General features: G+C 40.5%; 1 protein-coding gene across 1 annotated transcript; it reads right to left on the reverse strand.

Annotated features, from left to right (window-relative positions):
• Window positions 1-6,919: 6,919 nt before the first annotated feature.
• Window positions 6,920-15,236, reverse strand: LOC109631277 (eIF5-mimic protein 2-A-like). The gene is made up of 12 exons (XM_020089915.2): window positions 15,102-15,236; window positions 14,321-14,394; window positions 13,597-13,773; window positions 12,431-12,525; window positions 12,262-12,327; window positions 11,974-12,109; window positions 10,512-10,621; window positions 9,813-9,983; window positions 9,348-9,494; window positions 8,467-8,605; window positions 7,819-7,941; window positions 6,920-7,600 (listed from the first exon to the last, which is right to left on the reverse strand). The coding sequence occupies exons 2-12, from the start codon at window positions 14,382-14,384 to the stop codon at window positions 7,569-7,571; spliced, it is 1,260 nt and encodes a 419-aa protein (XP_019945474.1). The 5' UTR covers window positions 14,385-14,394; window positions 15,102-15,236; the 3' UTR covers window positions 6,920-7,568.
• Between the last annotated feature and the right edge of the window lie 629 nt (window positions 15,237-15,865).

Here is a 15,865-nt window from a genome sequence, read left to right on the forward strand (position 1 = left end):
ACCATCTATTGACTCATTGGATCCAGCTCGAAAACTGTGAACTGCATTTTATGTGCTGAAATGCTGTGAATGCAGCAGTCATTTAGACGTGCTCCTGCTATTGAACTGCAGACCACAATCCCACTTGTCTCTTAAAAATCTTCCTCTGCCTGGTTTATTCCTGCTTTGAGAGAGGGAATCAATAAGGCATGATGTCTCTTACCTCTTTCATCTCGTCTGTGACAAAGATAAAATGTCCTTATTGTCTTCATTGTGTGTAAGACAATAACATGAACCCCGAGCATCACATGAAACCAAGCGTTAACACAAGCTTTTTAACAAAAGAATGCTATTGTAACATAGAGTTGTAATATTATACACTGCTGCCTTTCAGCAAAACATTGGTGGGTTTTGAACATGTGTTTTCATCCCCATGCCACCAAATTCTGCTTTAGAATAACTGTTAATTCTGTATAATTGATAAGCAGTGTTAGATATGTAATCTTACTTCCTTCATCCACCTTAATTTTCGACAAATTTAACTAATTTATCCTAAAAATCCTGGAACATCTCTTAATTATGACCCACTCTGGTACATGTAGTCTGTTACTGCAGCTGACAATCTGTCCACAAACACAACATAAGCATGGCTAAACAAACAGGAAAACATTGCACTAATGCTTCATTTACTTCAAAGGTTTCAGGATCCTAGTCTCAGCTTTCAAAGCTCAGACGAGCCTGGTTACATCTCAGATGAGACGGAAATGTATTTTATTTCATGGCATGCTATAAATGATGTTGCACGAGATGTTGCAGGAAATGATGAGGAAAAACATTTAAAGTTAACAGGTGAATCAGAGAATCCATAATGTGCAGACATCCAGTATCTGCTTATATGACTTAATGGTTGTTACCGTAGTTACCTGCTCTGCAGATTTAAACACATAACAAGGTATATTTTTGATACAATCAATCATTTTGCCTTTATCCATAATGTTACATTGGAACGGACAGCAGCACTGTAAGCAATCTAACTGGGTCACTCTCTTATTTTTTCGGTATAAGAAATCTTTCCAGACCTGTTGTGACGTTAGTGAACATTAGTGTTTAAATTAATCATTCTTTTGTCTTGAGGCCATTTCCAAAGGGTCAGAGGTCAAGGTTGGTTTTTGGTGTTTCAGCAGAATTTAGGAAAAAACTGAAAATCCTTATTCAAAACCTCCATTTGTTATGTCTGTGTAGAGTTTTAAGAATACAATTTGTGCATGTGCTAATTCGCTTCTTCGACGACAGTTAGGTGAGAAGACTGCTGCAACTCATATCTGTGCTAAGCTTAGGGAAGTGAATCTGCAACTCTAAACATCATTTACACTAATTTAAAAGAGAGTGTTGTTGCCAACCCTTTTATTTTACTCTCAACTACAAAGTGAATGAACTCTTTTGCCTGTTTTGCCTGTAAAGCACTGACTGACCATATTATGTCGTCACATCACTGGTATGAAAACTGTGCTCCTGTGGACTTCATAGACTGAAATGTAAACTACAGATGTTTGTTGTAATATATTTCATCATACACATGAATTATTAAAAACACATTTCACATGCCACCATTATACATGGAGAGAAATACAGTCGCTCGATAAATAGAAGCCCCGTATACAGTAGATGGAGGCTAAGTGCTGCTGAGTGTGAAGGAATCCAGTAACGTCAGGAAACCATCCCCCAGATCATAAAAAGACTGGGACTTCACTGGTCATTTTTCTAAAGCTTTGAAATAACATCTTTGCCATGAATGTCTCACTTAATACAACAAGATCCATGCTTCAAGATACAGACAAAACGAGTCAACAAACAAGTTATTTGACATGTAACACAATTAACTGTACTCTATACAGTTGTGAATTTAATTACTTCAAACTCAAGCATCCACGAGTGATTAGATCAAAAACACTGTAAGTTCAAATCACTACATTCACATTTATGCCACTTTTTCCAGATTCACTGACTCTGTACTGAAAAAAAAAGTTCGCCATTCACTGGAAAATGGCGGTCGTGAAAAGAATTTGCTATTCCTCATCACAGAAAGTATTATTCCCTTCATTATTCTTTTATTTATAGAAGACTCTTCAAAATAGCTTTTACTACTCTTACCATCCTTTGCCCTTGGTGCCCTCTGCTAATTACGTTTTTGAAAATGTCAATACTCGTTATGTTGGGTGGGTTTCATTGAATAATTGCTCGGTGAAAATGTAGTTATTTAATATTAAGTGGATCTCCCCTCCCTGCGCTGCCATTCCTTACTAAAACAAACAGTTTTGTAGAGGCTTTTTCATGTCTTTACACAGCTTGTCTGAGTCCCCAGAGCCGCTGGTGCATAAACGGGCAAAAGAAAGCTGAGAGTAGCGAGCAGACTGTGCACTCGTTCCCTCGCTCTCCCTCTCCATACCCCCTCTCCGTAGCAGAGTTACAGTCATTCTGCCACACTTCAGGGAGACTCGTTAAAAACATTCTGGAGATGCATACTTTCATTCCACTCGCGAGTTATCAGTGCGGTTTGTCACAGCCAAAGTGCTGTGATGTAGCTTTGGTGTTCCCATGAGGCCTCTGTCAAAGTGCCCAGCCCTTCCCTCACACTCCTCCTCGCACGGCTCCGACTGAACGCAGCCATTCCAGCAGTGGCCTGTAAATATCAGTGGAATGAGCGGCGCGAGCTGAGGCAGGTGAGATGGTAATAACATCTTCTCCGCACGACACCTTAAAAGCTTTATTTTTTCTCTGGGATACGGAGCCAGGGACGCGTACGTATGCAGTAAATCGCAGCCCCTGAGTCGATCAGTCTTTATCAAACTAGGCCATCCGTCCCTTTGTACCCGGCCGTTTGTACACAGCTATCAGACCTGGGCCGCTGAAGAGGGGGAAAGGACAAGCCAAGAGAAAGTAATGATGTTTGTGATGAGCCCCAGTGTTGACTCAAGTCTAGCTGCTAAATCCCTGGACTCTCACAGCCAGGCCATTACACACACTCAATGTGGTCCCCATAAGCTGGAAGAAGGGCTTATAGGGAGTGCAGACGCTCTTATTTGAGGCCGCGGGGAGCCCGATATCCCGTCTGCACAACTCGCTCTTTTCACCCTTTCAATTACAGCCCTTTTCGCCCAGCTTTGTAGCGCTCACCTTTACGATTACTGTTTGTTTAGCTGCCATAGTTTGACATTATTTTTATAAGGACAGCCACAAGCAATGTTCTCACTGCATCTCTGCCTACGCCTCTTGGTTTTTAATGGCGTGTCCATGACCTACTGGAGGAGCACAATTGCATCAGTCGGCTCATTGATTGTTGCAGATTTCCTATTAATAGTCCATCCAAAGAAATGTATTTCTCTGGGCTCAGCAGATGGGTTTTGGAGACAGAAAAGTGAAATGCAAAAAGCAACGTTGCAATCAATACTGTTCCTGCTGAGGTATTCAGGTGGCTGAAGGAAAAACTAGTAGCCTTTGCAATGTACCACAGCACATCCTGCCCTGCAGATGCACCTGCTGTGTGCATCTCTGACTCCATGACAACTTCACCCACCTTCTGTTGGCATCTTCTGCCAAATCCCTGCTCACATGACAGTTGATTTGATGATTCACCAAAAAAGTTGAAATAGAGTAAATCTTGCAGGATGAAGGATTTATGTGTTTCTGGAGACGAATTACTTTAGATGCATCAGGAAGACAAGGCTGATGAACTGTACAGAAAGTTAACAGTTGTGTTGCCGAATCTGAGCTGTCATTGCAAAAAGGAGCATTATAATCTCCTTACCTCACAGTGGCCACACACTATTAGTCTTAATGTGGACAAATATCTACACCTTGGCTCAACCGAACAAAATGTGTTTTTACTATCTACCCTCTCACAGAAATATTGCTTCCTAACTCATCCTTTGGTGCCACGTATACTGCAATAGAGTAAAAGGGACTTCATAAACATTAGCTTGCGATTAAAATCAGGGTGTGACAAGATTTATCTGAATATAAGAATCTTAAATATATAGATTTACAAAAGCAGAAATACCCACTGTACTGCCTGTACATTAGTTACAACTATTGACTAACATTCTTGGAATTTATTATCACCTCAATTTCAATTTTCGATATATTGCACCTGGAGCATGCGCCATCGACACGAAGTTAGACATTGGTGGATGGCGACATTTACATTACGAGGACCATATCGGACCCAAGTAGACTGGAAGATGAGGAATCTGTGAATTTGCCTTCATGACAATTTAAATGCAGGACCTAAAGTGATACAGAGACTAACCCCAAATGCAGCGTACAGTACATCTGCAGTCAGGGCGCAGCCACAGTGTAATAGGTTCAAACCAAGCAGTCACGTGTAATTAAGCTGCCTCTGAAACAAGAGTATTTTGCATGATGAAAAACCTTGAGCATAATGGTTCAGGGGCAAAACAAGGAAGCTACGTGCAGCCTTCCTCCCGGACACAATCCAGCGAGGATGGCAGCCACCAAGCCAAGAGGAGGCAGCTGACAGAAAACAGCAGCAGTCAGCCTATAACCCAAAAAACACTTCAGCCCTCTTGGTTTTAAGAGCTTAGCTGCAATTTCCTGTCACAGAGGTGCTCAGCTGTCCATAATATGACTACATCGAGGGGTTGGGAGGCTGCGCTGCTGTAGGATTTTTGGCAAAAGTGGATCCGAGGACAAACTGGCAGCATTTAGTGAGTCAACATGTTGATCCTCATTTCCATATTTCACCTGGGTGCTAAGCCCAGCATTAGAGTGGTCTTTCCGTAAAATTCAAAAGCAGCAGAGCAGGAAAACTGGCCCCTAACACAATGCCGCTTGAAATGCAAGGCAAACAGATATCACTTACAATTTGCCCAAAACACAAACACAGTGCTCCCATTGTGTTCCAACACATCATAGCACGGTCAGCCGGGAGAGGAGGGGGGTGCACAATATTTTATTTTTGTTGAAAACAGAGTAATTACCTCAAGTCTCTCTCCTCTCATTCAAAAGAATCATTGCACTGTCTCCCTCTGTTTTGTGACAGCATTATTCAGATGAGTTCTGCAATGCAGCCTGAGCCATGTTTACTGACCAAAGCCGCAGTGTGAAATCCAGAATAATTGCTCTCCCCCCAAACTCCCCTGGCATTCCCTGGCACATCGTGCTGCTCTGCTCGGTTCAAGCTGGAGTTCCAACTGAGACAGAAATTCCCAGAAATAAATTAAATCTGTCTTTTTGTTGCTCTTTTTTTTAAAAAGAGATTAAAACTAAAAAAAACCCATTTTTGTTGTGAATGCTGCAGGATATAGATACAAAAACACGTAAAACACACGGTACAAGCCTGTCAGGTACAGTATGTTTACCTCCTACAACTTTAAGATACACCAGTGAATAAAAAACAAACAACAGGTAAGCTTTGGGAGACCCAACAGCACATGTAATTGCTTGAAAATGTCAGATAAGCAAAACAAACAGATGTGTCAGGTCACAGTGTGCACGGCTCATTATACCAGAGAGTTCATGTTGTGCTACGCTCAGCGCCTGTGCAAAATGACACATAGGGAGGAGCTCTCTCTCTCTCCGTGAGGTGGGAAGTGAAGCAGCACTGGTAACAAGCAGATAACAGTCCCACCAAGATGGTAATGCCAATGCTTTGCACAGTAACAGGTGGGGGGACATCATTGCCATTCAGCACCGCACACTCCAATGTTGCTAACACGCTCACACACTAATCCTAAACGCAGGCGTGTTTTCCCCCTGCCGGCACGTCACTCTCCCAGAACTGTGTCATGTTCTGCAGAGCAACTAAATAAAGCCAAAAGGCAAACAAATCCTCCTGAGACACAGAGGCAGAGAAAATACTCTTGTCTGATACTTTGTAGTTCTGCCCGCGTCTAATACTTTCTAGACCAGTTTCTTCAAAATGTCATTTTCTGTTCGACTATACCCAGAAAAAGGCCTCATAAGAGGGGGAGGCATCTCTTAAGGACTTACTGCCATCTGTTGGAACCGAGTGAAACTGATTATCAGTCGTTAATGCTTTTTGAGCTCTGCCTTGCTGTCCAGTATATTCCTGTGAAAGATGCCGGCTCGTATCAATCATCCATCCAGCTGAGCCCCTTCACAGCCTTCAAGACGTGGGTGACTGCATGATAGCTGATGCTGTAAAAGGAAAATTGTTTCTCTTTGTGAAATACCCCAGCATGAATGAATGGATCCTTCCTGTGCGGTTTGAAGATGTAAGAAGTATCAGATGTGGAAATGTAGGATGGTTTGTAGGATTTAGTGAATTCAGAACTAACTTGGCTGACGGTTTAATGTCACTGGAAAAAAATGGGGTCAAAATTCTGACACTGTCTCTGGCAAAACATGAAAGTCAGACTTTGTAGAATGACTTGTCCTAATGAATGTGCATGGACACCTCGTTTCCAAACATCTTGAATCACCGTCTCACTCATTTTTGCATGCTTGACTGAGCCATAATTACCATTTAAAGTGGGATAGGAGTGAAGTGAATGAGATCCTTGTTTGCACCTCAGGTCACGCATGCCAGGCTGCCTTCCTTGATTACTTGATGAGGTGAGGCTGGAGATCAGCCAATGGAAATTTTTGAGGGAGCGTAGTTTGATCTGTGACGCTTTAAGATGTATTTCCTTGTCTGTATCTCCACATGAGAATACAAATATTTTATATATACACACATGCACAGGTGCATCTCAAAAACAAGTATGCTGTGAAATGGTTTAATATTTTTCAACAGTTAGTGGAGAAAGTGAAAGTTTTATATATCCTACACTACTTTACATAACTAAAATATTTCAACCATTTTCATTTTAAATTTGAGTCAATTTTAAATATTTTACATTGCATGTAATTAATTTAGTTTTTAATTTTATCTATGAAAGAAAAATAAAAACAGCAGAACTGAAAATCATGAGTTTCCATTTATTTTAAAAAGTCAAAAGAGTATGGTAAAGGGAAAAAAATCTACAAAGTAAGCATGGTTCTGGTACATAAGGTTTATGAAATTTCATTGTATGGCCGATTTGCCACCATCGCCAGTTTTTAGACAGAATCTAAAAACTGGCAATAAATTCAAGGTTGTCAAATGATTGGCAAAGACGTATAATGAGGGTACAAAAACAGTTTGCCTTTCAGGAGGATCAGGATATCATGGCTACACAGATAGACCTCTGGCAAACAAGAGCTTCATGATTTAACACAGTAGCTGAGAAATATTACATCAAACTGGCTCTTTTTAAAGGGAAATATGTTTCTAGAAAATATCCCCCTTTATTACATGAAAGGGCCTTTCAATCCATTTAGTTTAACTGTGGCACTGTGACTGATTCCTGGAGAGTTTAGGTATTGATTCAGACAGAAAACATGATGAAAATAAAAGCAGTATTAAAGCCCTTACATTACTTTTGAACTAGATACGAGGAGGTAGAGAATAGAAAAGGAAAAAGAACGGAATATAGCCAGACATCTGTTATGAATCCTCCTACTGCATCTGGTGCTGTGTTTACGTCAAAAATACAAAATCAAGACGGTAGTTATATAGCGAGTGGTCCTCAGTCTGCCTCCTCCTCCTCAGACTCAGACTCTGGAAGATAAGAAAATATCAGTCATCAGTCATGTGCTTAAAGTACATGCACAGGAAGAAGCAGCAACTTTAAAAAATAGCGTTGATACATAATTAACATCACTTAGTTGTTTAAGATACTGCACAAACCACTGCCATGTATTTTGGCAGCCTACAGCTGTGAGAAGTAGAGCGTCTAAAATAAAAACGGAGAAAAGACGACGCAGTGAAGGACTTACCTTCCTCTGCGTTCTTCAGCCACTCGACAAACTTTTTCATCTGCTCAAGGAAAACGCTCTTTCCTTTGGCCAGGTGGGCGTCGTTGTACCACTTCAAAATTGCCTCCTCGCTCAAGACGTCGGCTTTAAAGAGAAAAAAAAAATCTATTAAAAATGATGCCAACCGCGCAGATGCGTCTGCAGGTGCTTGAAGAACAAAATGTCGCCAGGCAGGTTTATCACATCAATCCACACAAACTTTTGTCTATAATCTCAGGCCATCTGGCTTCATTCGTGTATTCCTATACAGGGTAGTTTCCCGCTATATAAAAATGAGCCTGTGGGCATTGAGGGGGCGAGCACCTCCACCTGTGCCAGAGGATCAATTGCCGCAGGTGAGAGCTGTTAGCAGACTGATCCACAGGTTTAAAAGGAAGCAGTGGAGCTGCCAGAGAAGAACTGAGAACACTGAGAGACATTAAGCTGAGTTGCAAAGCCAGACACCAGCAGAAAGTGCTGGTACTTTAACTTGGGAGTTTTTGTTTTGATTTGATAAAGTGAAGCTGGAAAGCAATAGTTTTGTCTCTGGCTGTGTGCGGTCGATTGCCACAGAGCCCAAAATGTGAGGACGGAATAAGGAGACTTATGGACACAAAATAAAGAACTTACCTTTGTAGAGCAGTACAACAATTTTCTGAAAGGCCTTCATGAAATTGATGTTGTCATAACAGTACTCCTGGACCTTCAGCAGCAGAGTGAGTTCAGAGAGGCCCTGGGAGGTAAAAGCCTTCAACAGTGGGCTGTATTGCTGAGAATGTAAAAGAGGGAAAATTCATATATGGAGAGAGGTTCGGGATATTTTTTTTACATTACTTTCACTTGGCGGGGTGGCTTTGGGTTAGTAAATCAATTATCTTCTCTTCTCTAAGTTCAAAGCAGCCAGAAACATCTCAAAGGCACAATTTAAGGGTGACATCCATAGGTTTCTTTGTTTCCAAGTAGGGTTGTGGACTTAAATTCAGTGCCCATAAGGCACTGATTCCTACACGGCCGATAATGGTTCAAGGCAACATAAACATCACAGCGTTTTCCAAATAATTCATTCAATCTATGGCGGTAAGTGGGGTGTGTGATCTTCATCTCACTTTCATGCGTGACAGATCCTGGTACACAGTCTAAAGAGTGAAAGATAAATTCACGCATGAAAGCACTGCATTGCAACTACAGCTGAAACTATGAGATCTGACTGTCTGCATAGGTGGTAAAAAATTATGGAGCATAGCGCAAGCTTGCGGTAGCTCTTATGCTATTATGAGAAGTGTAAACATTTTTCGGTTCATTATGAAACTGTATCTATTATGTGATTTTGTGAATGTATGTGAATTTGTAAAGAGTTTTTCACTGGCAATTCTTATCATCATCGACTGCCATTTTGTGTTTTTTTTAAAGAATAAAGTACACATTTAGCATCTGCATCAGAATACCCAACCCTATTTTTAAGTATGTTGCCAAAGTTGGGAAAAAGTGGAGCTATATAATGGAGGTGTCACCTTTAAAAGTTTGATGGCTTGTTCTGTGACTAGCTCCTCCTTCTTGTTCCACTCCACAGAGCTCATTACGCTAGACCAGATTAGTCCAATCATCGTCTGCTCAGAGATGTTGTTCTTCTTGATTTCCTCTCGTAAGTAGACGATGATCTGCAAGTCCCAAGACCAGAGATGTAACACAAGTTATTAGCGAGGCAGACAAACCACGGCCAGCATATGCCAAGACTTATTGCTTATCAAACGCTGCAGAAGTCGCAGGTATGAGAGCCCTGGCAGGATACGTGGGCTTGCAGCAGCAGCAGATAATAAGTTCAGGTTGAGTGGATTTCTGCAACTTGTCAGTGATTAACTGCATCCTGTATCTTCAACGCTTCTTAAGACAAAATGGGGCAGAGGTTAAGAGAAGCGGTGTTGTCATACAACAAGGGACTAAGTGTAAAAAGAAGCTCGACATCCAATGAGGCTTACATCTTTCAGGGGGTCCCCACGTGACATCTGCTCCTGGAGCTCTTTCTGCACCTCCTTACGTGCACCTAAGGACTCCTGGTTTCTGACAAAGTCCGAAAGCTCCTTGAGACCAGCGCCAGTGAAGTACTTGGAGAAGTGCTCGCAACTGCGCTTGTTGGCAGGGAACAGCTCCTGAGAAGGCACGGACACATATAAATTAGCACACATGCACACACACATTCGCAAATTCAGTGGCAGACCTTTTTTTTTTTTCTGCAGACAAGCCTTGTTCAGCAATTAAGAAGCCCTTGTTCCCTACTTATTGCAGTACTGGATGCAACAATAACCTTAAACTCTGGTAAATTTATGCTGATTATTAATTGTACTTTCATTAAACAATCTTAATTTCAAGTGTACTGTAATTTATGCTTCATCTAGAGGAGGCCAATTGCATGACCAACACCCATACACAATTCCTAGATTAGTAAAGTGCACATGTTAGTCATTCCTTGTTTACAATTGGCTCCATAGATTCAATGCCACACAAAATATTATACATTTAAAAAAATTATTCCTTACTTTTTCATATGTACTATAAGTATTGTTAGAAACTGACTATTTAAAAGAAACTCTGAAAGGGGCATTTCAGTGTCCCCTGGCCCCATCACTTGCTTTACCTAAACCTTGTAAAGATTTTGATATTTAAAACATCATTCTCACCATGAGCCTGTTGTCCATGCCAACCTTTCGGAGACTGGCAGCAACAGAGCTGATGTCCTTTTCGGAAAGCCAGGATTTGAAGAGTTTGACAGCGAAGCATGCTGAAACACCTGAACAAATGCATAAAATTGTGATTCAGCTGTTGGTAACAGACCTGCCAGGATGAAGTTAAGGGCCTAAGTAATACACTGGTAAACAATACTCAGCAGGATACGATTAGACAGGTTTTCACTGGATCAATTCCTCAAGAAAAAAAACTGAAAAATCAAGCTCTTAACAAATTAAGTTTGAGGTATATTAAAAATTATATTCTGCCCAAACAATATACAAAATGGTTTTAGTGAAGATTATTTTGGTGATAGGTTTAGGCAACTACTCCCATATGTCTTTCGTCTGTTACAAAGCCTTGATACCTCAAGATGGGTGATAATCATCATCTTTCTTTCACAAGCAACAGACAACTGGCTGACAACACAAGGTCAAAGTAAAGCAAAACATCTTTTTTCAGACATTTTCCATTCATAATTCATGTAATGGGACGATTTTCACATATTAGCGGCTAAATCATTTGGACCAATTAATTCTGGATAACAAAGCAGACTGATAAATAATTATTTGCTCTCCTGCTGTGACTACCATGTTTGTGAAAATCAGCTGTCAGCTTAAGTTCAGTGGATTCAAACGCAATTTTTTTCTGGCGTTAGGCATACAAATGTATTACACTGATGTTAGCATGAGCACATTTGTAAGCAGAGAAGTATTGAGAAACCACAGTACAGATACAGAGAGAACATTTATTGGACAAGGGGTTTTGGGATTTTGAACTACAATGTATTTTAATGGTTCTCAATTGTTCTAATACTTAAGCCCCCTTTCCAATGGTCAAAAAAACCAGCTAACATCTGGGTTTTGTCTGCAGTGGGAATGACTCTGCAGTGGAAGCGGTTTTAATTGGCTTCTATCAGCAGTGATGGAAATGTGAAACCAGAGTAATTGCGCTAATTTGACAAGACAGTGAGGTGAGAGAGTGCTTTTGTGGCAACAAACATGATGCATCAGGAGAAAATAAACAGAAAGGCAAACTCGACTGGCAATGAAGTTGGAGTCTATCGACTTTTTTAGTGGGTATACCACGTTTAAAAAAGCTGCATATACCCACTCATTTTAGTGTAAAGGAGATATTATAGACAAATAGCTGAACATTATGTTGATTATCTGTTCTTAATATATTGGGAAATAATTGTGAAGACCATAAACTGTGCATTTAAAAAGGGGCAAGAGAGGGTAGAGTTTTAACAATAAAAAAAACAAAACAGGTTTTTAAGAAGGAAATCAAATAAAAAAAGAGGGTGGTATAAGATGATTCTGTGCCCTCTTCATCTCCCAACTCCTTCTCCCTGTAGATCTACTAAACAACCAAAAAACACAACTAGGCATGCCTACAAGGCAGAGAAGCATGTACCTTCTTTAACCAGGTTCTCATTGAACAGGCTGCTGAGGATGGATGCAGAGATATTGCATTTAGCCAGTAGGATTCCTGTTAGCATGGCCAGCTTGTTGCGCTCAGACTCTGTGAAGCCCTTGAGAAACAGCAGCAGCTGCCACAGAGCAAACATAGAAACACAGTTCTTTAGGCTGAATTTTTTGTCAGATATATATATATTTTTAACACTGGATTGGAGCAACATGGTCATGAATTCAGAAACTTGACATACAATAGTCAGGTATTATATGTTCCTGTAAAACAAACCTTTTTAATCTCCTCCTCGAATCCTTTCTCCAAGTATTTGTAACGCCTGATGAGCTTGTTAAAGACCTGGAAGAAAAAACAAAGCATGTTGTATAATTTGTACTGCCTGAACATGTGATTTTTATATTTCTTGTAATCGGTGCAAGGTGACAGAGAATTAAGTATTCACCTGGGCATATGCCTGCATTGTCTCCATGTCCTCTTGTGCTTTGAAGAGACAGAAGTCTGTGCATGTCATATCATCTGCCAAGGTACCCCCCGGGGCTGTGAAGAAATACGTTTAATTTTGAAAAACATGTTCTCTAAAAGTCTGATGAGCTCAGACCTTGGCAAATTACTGTTACAATGATGGATTTGCAAGGTTGTAACACTTCTCTACAGAGGATATAGATCTGTTTAAATGAGTATGTCTATTGCCTTCATTTGTGAAATTAAGTAGCCAGTTTCATTGATCATTACTGCTGCCCATCCACTGTGTAACAATCACTGTATGCACATTGAACATGCACATTTTACGATGTTGATAACGCATCCTTAAAAAAACAGTGAAATGCTGTGCTGTTGACTTCAAACCAGTTTTTTGTTGGTCAAAAGTCCAATCGCTTTCTACTCTGTCAAGATAGCAATGTGCAAACATGCCCACAAGCACTCACATGGGTGCACATGCATTTACTAAAAATTGGGCACTGTACAGGAAAAACAACTATTTAAAGATGTTTTGTGCTGCTTTGCACTCGTGTAACCTGCTGTTATGCTTGACAGATTCATCATTGCACGACCCAAATGTGACATCATCATGACGCCTTTCTCTTTTATACTTAGTGTATAATCAGAAAAAGGCAGAGGAAAAAGAAACAGTTTTGGCACTGGCTTGATTGCTCAAGAATCATCACTTTGTGCCTTTGCACGCTTCTTTGCCTTGACAAACTGGTTGCTGGTTGTTTTTTTCCCATTGTTTCCTGCAGAATGCCTCGTCCTTAAACTAGAGTCTCTGCAATCTCCCTCCTGGAGCAATCTGAGAGTATCCATGCTCTCTCATTAGTGACTTTATTGGGGGAGCATAGATATCTGCAGAGATGCACCTGTTTGCAAGGACGGAATCAATGAACATTAACTAGGCCTAAGACAATGCTCTAAAAGTCTAGAGCATTCTATTAATGTTTTAATAATGTAGCAACTATATTGTATCAAACACTTGTTTGCTCTTATCCTAGCTAGGGTCGTACTAATGGCTCATTGAGTACTTTGTCTCCATCCTAATAAACACACTAAAAAGCCCTTGGTAATAATTACATTTAAGATTTTTTTTAAATCTGAAAGTGACCTGCAACTTACCCAGCATTCCACCAGCCACCAGGATATCGAACAGAGTCTCAGCATAGCGTCTATAGTCAAGTTTGGCACCAGAAGAATCAAGGAACTTTGCGACAGCGTCCAAGTCAGTGCCAGTTTGGTTCAGACCTTGTACGATGCTTTCCTGAAAATGGGTAGGGTCAAACCTCTCCTTTTCATCTGTTGAAAAGACAGATACCAATTTTCAGTTTCCCAATGTACTTATGATCTTATGAAGACAAATGCAATGCCATACTCAGGTCATAAACATACATAAGGTAGGGATTGCAGACAGTCACATTTATTGTACTATGGTAATCTATTGTTCAGTGGCAGTAAAAAAACAATACTCATTAATGTGCATTTTTTTGCCACACATTTTCCTTTAGTGTGCAAAAGGTCAATTGAAATTTGTTGAATATCAAGTCAGTTACATATTGGAATGTGTTTAAGGGATCCAACTTTATTGTCATATTCCTGTATTTTTCATTGTATGTAAATCATCAAAGTCCATGAATAGTTTGAATTTGAACAAGAAATGTAATTGCTGTGTGCAAAACTTATAGACTGGTGACCAGGGAGCACCTTGTTTCTCGACCAATGTCAGCTGGGATTGGCTCCAATCCCTGAAACTCTCAAAGGATAAGCAGTATAGATACTGGATGGATGGATGGACTGATGGGTTGATGGATGTGCAGAACTATATGATTGCCTTCAAGCTTCTCACCTCGTTTTCTGGTTTTGAAACGCTGGCCTGTTAGCGTAGGCTTCTGCTGCTTTTGATTATTCATAAAAGACACTCTGGGAAAACAGAGGAAGAAAATAAGGACAGTATTAGGACATTACAGTGAACGTATTTTCTCTCCATACCCCTGCACTCTCTGCTTGAGAAACAGTAATGCCTTGTTAGGTGACGCACATGGCCAAAAAGAACGAATACTTCAGCCATCCTTTCATTTTAAAAAGGAGAAGGCATGGTACCACAACATATTTTAAAGTTAAAGTGTTTCTTAATTGGAATTAATCAAAAAGAAATTTGTATTGGAAAGGGACCAACACTGCATGAAGCACAGCGGGTTTGTGTATAATCACACATGCGGCCCAAAGCAAAGCAACCCAGGGGGCGAGTAATGATCTCAGTCTGCTGAGTGGAAACATTCATGTTTTATTCACGTTAGTTGCGTAAAGCTACGTAAGATCTGGTGTATTCACAGCGACCGACGTAGACATGTGATTCTCCCCGTGTTCACTATTAAAACACGACTCTAGCAAACGTTATTTAAAGCCGCACATTAACTAGTTAAACAACATCTGACAACATGACCAGACTAAAGAATACAGATTTGTAAAGGCACAGAACACCCGGATGTCTGACTCCAACACCTGCTAGCATTAGCTAGCTACAGTTCGCTTTAGCTTATCTTGCTTTCATGACGCAGAAACACAGTTGGCTTGAATATAAGACGACAACACTCAACTACAGCACCTTAGAACAAACAGCGACTCACCGAAATCCTCTTTATGAGCAAAAACTGTCAGTGAAATAAAAACTAACACCGTTAAAGTCCAGCTGCAGCACTTCCGGGGGATGCGGAAATTGTGGACGCAAAAGCGCATGCGCGGTGACACTACATCTGGATCACTGCACTTGTGTGGGGGGAGTGAAGAGATCATAAACTGTTTAAAACCGACGAATTGACGTTTGAGCAAAACTAATGGATTAAATATACAAGTGAATGTTAAATTTATTATAAACTGCTTACATATTTATACTTTGTGTTTGCAGAATTAACTCATTAACGACAGTTTTTTCTGATTTACACCCCCATTCCTCCCGGACAGTTCGATATCGTCTAGATAGCGAGTAGATGGAGACAAGAAATAAATAATAAAAAATAAACTTTAAAAAGATGAGTTTCCTAGTAGATAAACATATATTCAACATTGTGTATTAATACACAGAACCGACCCGGACTCGTCGAGTATCACTGGGGGATCGGGGGACAAGCGGCTGCTGTCTGGGATGGAGACACAGGAGGGGGGTGTTGTGCTGTCGGGGGATGTGGATCTGCCTGTGGGATGAAGGGAAACCTTGAGTGATGCGTTAACTCTCATCTCGTAAATCTTACTTCTAATTCAACTTCTGTACACAGGTTTAGTTGTATTTATTTCCAAATATACAAAAAAGATGCATTATTTCTGAGGTAATGTGAAGAATTGCCTAAAAAAAATCCCCAGGGGATGAGGACATGAAAATGACAAGAGATATGCA

This window comes from Paralichthys olivaceus, chromosome 10 (genome assembly GCF_024713975.1).
Source record: "Paralichthys olivaceus isolate ysfri-2021 chromosome 10, ASM2471397v2, whole genome shotgun sequence".
In the NCBI taxonomy this organism is placed as follows: domain Eukaryota; kingdom Metazoa; phylum Chordata; class Actinopteri; order Pleuronectiformes; family Paralichthyidae; genus Paralichthys; species Paralichthys olivaceus.

Excerpts from the sequence above, each read along its gene's own strand:
- LOC109631277 (XM_020089915.2), bottom strand. The coding sequence starts at position 14,384 with ATGAATAATCAAAAGCAGCAGAAGCCTACGCTAACAGGCCAGCGTTTC. Across the intron at positions 13,774-14,320 it reads TTTCAAAACCAGAAAACGAG|ATGAAAAGGAGAGGTTTGAC; the intron begins GTGAGAAGCTTG and ends TCTTTTCAACAG. Across the intron at positions 8,606-9,347 it reads AAGCCATCAAACTTTTAAAG|CAATACAGCCCACTGTTGAA; the intron begins GTGACACCTCCA and ends TTACATTCTCAG.